The following is an 8,805-nucleotide window of genomic DNA, read 5'->3' on the forward strand; positions in this document are numbered from 1 at the left end:
GCCTGGCCAACATGGTGAAACCCCATCTCTAACTAAAAATACAAAAATTAGCTGGGCGTGGTGGTGCATGTCTGTAATCCCAGCTACTCAGGAGGCAAGGAGAATCGCTTAACCCTGGGAGGCAGAGATTCCAGTGATCCGGGATCACGTCACTGCACAGTAGCCTGGGCAATAGAGCTACTGTCTCAAAAGAGACCTGTCTCAAAAAAGACTGTCTCAAAAAAGACCGGGCATGGTGGCTCACAACTGTAATCCCAACACTTTGGAAGTCTGAGATGGGCGGATCATTTGAGGTCAGGAGTTTGAGACCAGCCTGACAAACATGGTGAAACCCTGTCTCTACTAAAAATACAACAACAACAAAATTAGCCACGCCTGTAATCTCAGCTACTCAGGAGGCTGAGGCAAGAGAATCACTGAAACCCAGGAAGCCACTGCATTCCAGCCTGGGTGACAGAGCGAGACTCCGCCTAAAAAAAAGACAGAAATAAAATAAGTTACAGTGTTATAAGTGTTATGGATAAGCAAAAAGTTTGCTAATAAGGTATGTTCGATATTATATTGGAACCAACTTGGGTGGTGGGAAGGGTAGAAAGTAAAGGCTTTCCTGAGGAAAGGACAAGACCTAAAGTAGCCAGGTGAAAAGGATGTATTTCAGACAGAGGGATTAGCATGTGAACAAACTCTGAGGAGGGGAAGAGTACTGTGCTTTTCAGTAATTTAAAAGCAACAGGACCATACAGGAAAAACTGGCACTGAGATGAGTTGGAGAAGTAGGTATAATTAGATTACAGCCGATCTTTCTTGTTGGCCAAATTATGGAATTTGGACTTCCCCTGAGTGGAAGTCATTGAAAGATTTCAAATGAGAGTGAAGACAAAAATGTGTGCTTTAACACAAAAAGGTCACTCAAAAGCATTGCAAGGAAAGGACTTGACCAGTATGAAGGTTAAGAACCTACTGTAGCAAACCAAAAAAGAGATAATGGTGAGAAGCTACTGCGACATCCAAGAGATGATTCTTATTGACTGGATTAGAGAGGAGGGGAAATAAAGAGAAGGCTCCCAGCTTTGTTTACACAACCTAGAGGTTGGTTGGGGCTTTTTACAAAGATAGGAAGTTGTTTTTTTGTTGGAGCATGGGGAGCTGCTTGTATGGGCAAATCAGTGAGTATGGAGGTAAAGAATTCAATTTTAGATGTGGATGATTGAGAGCAAGTCTTAGGCATTTAAGTGAGGGTGTTTGTTGAACAGCTAGATTAATTCAAAAGTGATCTAAGCTTAATGGTGATATGTAATTGGGAAATACTGAAATATAGATGGTAATTAAGTCCTTGGTAAAATCAGTTAAAGAAAAGCCCTTTTTTACTTCCTTTTCAGATTGGGAAGACTTGGAGAAGTGCACTGTGGGAAGAATCATTGTTTCTGCAGAGCTGAGAAGTGCAATGGAAAATAAAGTCAGGTGTTTCTATTTTTATTTCCCTCTAAGTACTTACAGCTTTGATAAATTTTTCACTTAATTGGCATGTTGATCCAAAGCTCTTTGGTTGTAAGGTCATGTTTTCTTTTGTCTGAGAGTCAAAGGTTGGGTTTTCAATTAAGGCATTTACAAATATCCACATGTGATTTTTCACCTGCAATAAAAGTTGATAATAAGTCACTAAAAATGTACTCATGCTTTATTTATAGCCTTTCTCTTCTTCCTTGACTTTAGAAAAAGAAAACTGCCAAAAGCACATACCTGATGTGCTTTTACTGCAACACCACCCTTGTTCTTCTTCTTCACAACATCAACAAGTTTAGTCACAATCTGATCAGCTACATAATCAACATGTCTGCCACCCTAATAAAGAAAAACACCAAACCATAAAACTCAGTATCCTCAAAATTATAATCATCAAACATTAAAAAAAAACTAATTTAACCTCCTTTATACTAGCTAGCCAAATATTCAAGTCTACTTCATATGTTAAAAACAATAAGAACACATATATGTAAAGCTAAAACATGATTAATAATTTAAGAATAAAATTACCTTGGAAGTAGCAATGCTGTTGACAAAGCTAATTTGCTGAAAGCCTTTTTCACTCATGGTTAAACACACTTCCCACCTGTGGTTCACTTGTTCATGTATTACTTTCAATGGGTTACCAGTTTCATCCAACTTGTCCTTCAAATACATGTCCACATAACTACGAAATCCTTTTACCTGTACAAGAATTAAAGGTAATAGTATTAAGAAAGTTATTAAAAAATAGTTTCAATGATAGACTATGAGGACTTTCCAAAACCAATGCAATGATATTCACTGATAGGCATAAAAGAATGGTCATTAAAGGACACAGGCCGAGGTGGGTGGCTCACTTGAGCCCAGGAGTTCAAGACCAGCCTGGGCAACATAGTGAGATCCCCATCTCTATTTAAAAAAAAAAAAAAAAAAAAATTAGCTGGGCATGGTGTTGCTGCCTGTATTTCCAGCTACTCCAGAAGCTGAGGTGGGATGATTGCTTGAGCCTGGGAGGGCCAGGCTGGAGTAAGCCGTGATTGCATCATTGTACTCCAGCCTGGGTGACAGAATGAGAGGCTATCAAGAAAAGAAAAAAAAAAGTAAAATTAAAAAAAGGACATGAAATATGTATTTTAGGTGTTTCTTTGAGAAAGAAATTCCTTCAATACATTTAAAATGAGCTGATTAAAAAATGTGGCATACCATTCTCTTTTCAAGAACATATGTGAGAAGTGGTAAGAAAATACATATGGTGGCGCCGGGTGCAGTGGCTCATGCCTGTAATCCCAGCACTTTGGGAGGCCAAGACAGGTGGATCATGAGGTCAGGTGTTCGAGACCAGACTGGCCAACATAGTGAAACCCCGTTTCTACTAAAAACATAAAAAATTAGCCGGGTGTGGTGGCGGGCGTGTTATCCCAGCTACTCGGGAGGCTGAGGCAGGAGAATCGCTTGAACCTGGGAGGCAGTTTGTGCCACTGCACTCCAGCCTGGGCAACAGTGTGAGACTCTGTCTCAAAAAAAAAAAAAAAAATATGCGAGGGGAAAAAAATCAATTTTGCATTTGACAATGATTACAAAATCCCTTATTATCGTTAACATCCAGGAAAATACTCACTGGCAGTTTATTTCCATTAAGAAAGACTTTGACATCTTTGGTGGATCCAGCAATATCATATGCTCTCCTGACCATTAGTGCAACAATATCTTTGTCCAGGCTTTGCATTTTAAACTTAGACAAATCAGGCTGAAAGGTGATACATGTATAATCTTCTCCACTGAAGGGCTTGAGTTCCATCTCACCAGCTCTCCCCATATTATCCATCCATGTCTATGGAAGTAAAGAATAGGAAAGATGAAAAATTCAAGTCACCTCACAAACTAGAAGGAAATAACATAAATTTATGCATCCTAATAACCTAATATATGCTTATGAATAATTTTTCATACTTCAATAGCTTATAAATTATGTTAAATTAAACCATTAATGCCATTATAAATGGCTATACTACTACCATTTATCATTAAGGTACAAGATACTTTTTTACTTGCCTGTTTGAACATTTTCTTGTATTCTCTACTGGCTGTTTCCACAGTAAATTTGGTACTGAATATGTTACACAATTTGGCTCCATAGCCATTTCGACCACCTGGGCAAACAAATATGAAACACTATTTTATTGTTATTATCTCATTGACAGTTTTATTTCTTAATCACTGGGAGAGCTATTCAATTATAGAGATTTATTTCCATATTTTTAACCCTCATGCCACAGACAGTCATTTAAAATACATATATTTTTAGTAACAAATATGTTATTTCCCCTCAATACTCTACCTGTCACTTTCTTTTCATCATCATCATAGTTACTAGAAGTTAGGAGCTGTCCAAATATGAGAGCTGGGACATACATCTTTTCAACTTTGTGTTCAACAACAGGAATACCTTTTCCATTATTCCATATACTAATTAAATTGTTTTCCCTAAGAAAACAAGATTAACACATTAAACGAATGCTTACCATTTTAAAATATTTAAATACTATTATTACTAAAATATGTATATTCAGGCTGGGCACGGTGGCCTACACCTGTAATCCCAGCACTTTGGGAGGCTGAGGAGGGCGGATCACTTGAGGCCAGTTCTGGCCAACATGTTGAAACCGTCTCTACTAAAAATAAAAAAATTAGCCAGGCGTGGTAGCGCACGCCTGTGATTCCAGCTACTTGGGAGGCTGAGGCAGGAGAATTGCTCCAAGTGTTGGGATTATAGATGTGAGCCACCACGCCTATCCCTCAATTTTTTTTTACTCTTTTCACATATACGTTCTGAAATTCAGCAGGAACAACATTTCCCACCATGCTCAGTTCCTGACATTCCTGAAATAGGAGTCAAGAGGAAAAAAAAAAACTTTTCCAACACCTGAATAGACACTGATAATGTTGAAAAAATATAAAATTTTAAAATGTTAGAATAAACAAAGGGAAATGATTTATGCCCAATGGAAAGAAAAGAACAATCTGGAAACATTATTATACACCACTCCCACTCCTTTTTTGAGACAGCATCTTGCTCTGTCACCCAGGTTGGAGTGCAATGGCAGGATCACAGCTCACTGAAGCCTTGACCTCCTGGGCTCAAGCAATCCTCCCACTTCAGCCTCCTGAATAGCTGGGACTACAGGCGTGCATCACTACATCTGGCTAATTTTTAAATTTTTGTAGAGATGAGGTTCTCACTGTGTTGCCCAGGCTGGTCTCAAACTACTCCTGGGCTCAACTGATTCTCCCACTTTGGCCTCCCAAAGTGCTGGGATTACAGGAGTGAGCCACCATGTCTATTATACCCCTTTTAAGAGGATCATCTATACATCTCTTGTTCCCACCCAACAAAGTACATTGCAAAACAAACATAAAAGGGAAAACAGGCTGGGTGTGGTGGCTCATGCCTATAATCCCAGCAATCCCAGCACTTTGGGAGGCTGAGGCGGGCAGATCACCTGAGGTCAGGAGCTGGAGACCGGCCTGACCAACTTTTGTTCAATTCAACAAGTGACTCCTGAGCAGCTATGGTATGCTGTAGAATAATGAGAGAGAACTCTAGAAAGATATGGTACTGTCTGTGCTTAAGAACTCATTTGCTGCCGGGCGCGGTGGCTCACGCCTGTAATCCCAGCACTTTGGGAGGCCGAATCACGAGGTCAGGAGATCGAGACCATCCTGGCTAACATGGTGAAACCCCATCTCTACTAAAAATACAAAAAAATTAGCCAGGCATGGTGGCGGGCGCCTGTAGTCCCAGCTACTCCGGAGGCTGAGGCAGGAGAATGGCGTGAACACAGGAGGGGTAGCTTGCAGTGAGCCAAGATCATGCCACCGCACTCCAGCCTGGGCGACAGAGCAGACCCCGTCTCAAAAAAAAAAAAAAAAAAAAAAGAACTCATTTGTTGGCTGGGCGTGGTGGCTCATGCCTGTAATCCCAGCACTTTGGGAGGCCGAGGCGGACGGATCACGACATCAGTAGTTCCAGTCCAGTCTGGCCAACATAGTGAAATCCCGTTTCTATCAAAAAAATAAAAAATTAGCCGGGCGTGGTGGTGTGCACCTGTAATCCCAGCTACTCTGGAGGCTGAGGCAGGAGAATTGCTTGAACCCGGAAGGCGGGTTCAGCCTTGGGCAACAAGAGCAAAACTCTATCAATCATAAACTGCCTTGCTCTCAAATAAAATGCTGAAAACTTATTTGGACTTATTTCGGTTAATTCTTGGATGGTAATACATTTTAGTTAATAACTAGATATGCGTTATGGTTCTTGTTCTACATAGTACTTATTATCTATAAAAAAACTAATTAAAACTAGCTCAACATTTTTTAAAGACTATGATATTGAGTTCTTAGGAAAATCCAGGTATACTTTGTCCTAATTAATCAGACTAACAAAAAAGTGAAATAAGCACCCTGATCTCCCACAAAGGGACACCCTGTATTTATAAGCAGAAATGTTAGATCAAATTATTCTCTACCACCACCTACTGGTTTACTGTTTGAATAGCGTCATGAGAAAAACTTAAAACTCTGGATGCCAGAATACTTAAGGCCATTACTGAAGGTGCTTGCTCAAATATTTAGGGATTAAGTGTCATAAGGCCTGTAATTTATTTTGAAATGATCCATAGCAAATAGGCTGGGTGCCATGGCACACACCCATAATGCCAACACTGGAGGATTGCTTCAGGCCAGGAGTTCAAAGACCAGCCCAGGCACTTCCTCAAAGAAAAAAAAAAAAAAAAAGAACTAATTAAAAAAAAGATGGAGAAAATATGGAAAAACGTTGGCAACTGTTGGATCTAGGTGGTGGGTATCCACAGGTTTTTCATTTTAGCATTCTGCTTTTGTGTACTTTTATGAACTTCTGTTTAAGAAAAACCAACTTCACCAGTAATCAAAATATATGCAACTAACAATAGCAATGAGCTACATAACAAACAAAAACTAAGCAAAAGACGTACGGATCAATTGTGACTCTAATACAAGACATTTTTGGGTCCCTTTGTTTGTTGTCCGCAGCATTAACTGAAAGAAAATAAAATATACATTTGTAAGAAATTAGTGTTTTAAAAAAAATTCTGTAACTCTAAGTAAGATATAGAAAAAAAAGTTCCTAAACAGCACAGGAGTGGCATTAATAAGGTGTTAATTTAGGAATTTTTGTTCATAGTACTGTTTCCAGGAGAAAACTCAACCTCCTGGGCTCCAGGAAACTACCGCACCTTTGTCAACTAATTGAAATGACAGGAGCCCTGGCTGCAGCAGGTTTGCTAGAAATGATACTTTTTTTTTTTACTTTTATCTTTTTTTATTTTTATTTGGAATGATACTTCTTATGAAAGATTTGACCAGCAGATCTTTATGTTAAAGGATTTACTCACCTAGAATCTCATCAAAGATTTTGTACAAACCAGGAACAAAAGTGACTTCCCTATAGTTAATGCCAACATCTTCATCGTAAACCCACATTTGCTAGAAATAAGGCAAAGAAATACTGTTATTTTTACTCTATATTCATTGTTCTGTTATCACGATTACTGTAAAGTCTTCGTATTAAATATTACCATGTTTAGGCCAGTTCCAGTGACACTCAGTACCCAAGAGGTACAGAAAGAAGAGTATCCATTTCAACTACTAGGTAACTAACTGCCTTTGATGAGCTTGATTTTACCTGGGTTACTAATTCCACAGAACCAATGTAGGTGTCTGGCCGAAGCAAAATATGTTCCAATTGTGTTTTCTTTTGATAGATTCTTTCAATAGACAGTCTTTTCTTAGCATCTTCATTTTTCTTTATTTTGTTGACTTGCATATTTTCATTTACAGGCTAGCAATTAAAAAAAGAGAGAGAGAGAAGAAAGGGGATTTTTAATCATAAGTTTACCCCAAACTAGGAACAAAATGCCTACCATAGTGAGACGTCAACACACATTGCAATCTGTTAGTAGGTAGTGATGGGGTTGTGTACAAAGAGGACAATTTAAATTCGCTGCGGCCAGGTCCTCAGGTGTCAGGTTAAACAGACACATATTATCTCACCAAGTGGGTCTGTCTGGAAACCTCTTTCCTTGAGCAACGTGGTAGATGTCATCAATAAAATGCACACATTATTTACCGATTTCTTTCAGTTCCTGCACACATTATTTACCGAGTGCCTATTATTATAAACCACGGTGTCCCGAGCACACGACAGATTCTAGGTCGGCAGCAGCAGTTGGGGCGGCTATCAGTTCAATCCCTCCGCCACATGAGCCTTGCGAACTCAGGAAGGGGGCGCTTTTGGAAGCTGGCCAGCTGCTCCAGGGGAACACTGTGCCAGGCTCTGCCCTTTCCAAGATCGGGGACATTCAAGACCGTTTTCAAGCAGAGGGCAGGAGGGGAAAGCATCTGTCCGCGCGAGTCAATAACGTCGCACCCGGGCCGCTGTAACCTGGATCTACTACGGGACCAACGGACTCCTGCCCCTAGAAACAGAGCAACAACGCACTACACCCTGGAAGCCGGATCATACTTCACTACTAGCACCAGAAGGGGCTTCCGCCTCTCCACGATCACCCCGGAACCGGGAGATGGAGAATATGGGCTCCCAAGCCTGTAGCAGGCCTGACCGCAGCCCCGGAGCTTCACTCGTCACGGGCGGCCAGAGAGATGCCCGGGCCGCGCTGAGGCTCCACCACCAGTCCCTCCCGCGAGCCGTACCTGCAATGGTGACACTTCCATGGTGACGGTCGTGAAGGGGCTCGAGAACCCTGAAAGCGACTAAACAGGTAGGACCCACGAGACCACCCCGGACCAAGCCGCTTCTCCACAGACGCGCGTCGGTTAGGAGAGCTCCACTTGAACCTTCCTTTAGCCCGCCCGAAGCAGACGAGCCAATCCCTGACTCGCTCTCACCGTCTCCGTCCAGGAGAACCAATCGTAACTGGTCTTTTATATCCACCTATGAACGGCTGAGTTGGCCCGGGGTTTGTTTGAATAAACCAATCAGGTTAGGGAGGCGGGACTAGAGAGGCTTCAAAAGGCACCACTCGGCGTTGTAGCGGAGAGATTGACAGGGATTCTGGCCAATGATAAGGGCTCACTTGTTTTCTAGAGCGGAAAGCTTGAAAGAGATGGGCGTTGGAAGTGGGAAGGGGTTGCCTGAGGCAAAAGCGTGCAGGTGAAAAAAGGAAAGGATGTTTATTCTCAGGAACTGCCAATCTATTTAAGATCCCTCAAATCTAAAAACTGTCCTCTGTTCTGACATTGTTA

At 41.1% G+C, this 8,805-nt stretch overlaps 1 protein-coding gene across 2 annotated transcripts in view; it reads right to left on the reverse strand.

Moving 5' to 3' along the window:
* Positions 1–8,398, reverse strand: part of LOC105472217 (DNA topoisomerase II alpha) — a 30,764-nt gene extending 22,366 nt beyond the window's left edge. The window contains exons 1-10 of one of the 2 annotated variants that reach the window (XM_011725241.3): positions 8,254–8,398; positions 7,226–7,381; positions 6,936–7,026; positions 6,516–6,579; positions 3,845–3,990; positions 3,559–3,656; positions 3,125–3,337; positions 2,035–2,208; positions 1,741–1,842; positions 1,496–1,633 (exon numbers count right to left, since the gene is read on the reverse strand). In XM_011725241.3, coding sequence (XP_011723543.2) covers positions 1,496–1,633; positions 1,741–1,842; positions 2,035–2,208; positions 3,125–3,337; positions 3,559–3,656; positions 3,845–3,990; positions 6,516–6,579; positions 6,936–7,026; positions 7,226–7,381; positions 8,254–8,274 — 1,203 coding nt within the window. In that variant the 5' untranslated portion in view covers positions 8,275–8,398. Of the gene's footprint in view, positions 1–1,495; positions 1,634–1,740; positions 1,843–2,034; positions 2,209–3,124; positions 3,338–3,558; positions 3,657–3,844; positions 3,991–6,515; positions 6,580–6,935; positions 7,027–7,225; positions 7,382–8,065; positions 8,213–8,253 lie in introns of those variants that run through there. The other variant, XM_011725242.3, reaches the window with a different exon arrangement.
* Between the last annotated feature and the right edge of the window lie 407 nt (positions 8,399–8,805).

This window comes from Macaca nemestrina, chromosome 17, assembly GCF_043159975.1.
Source record: "Macaca nemestrina isolate mMacNem1 chromosome 17, mMacNem.hap1, whole genome shotgun sequence".
Lineage (NCBI taxonomy): Eukaryota > Metazoa > Chordata > Mammalia > Primates > Cercopithecidae > Macaca > Macaca nemestrina.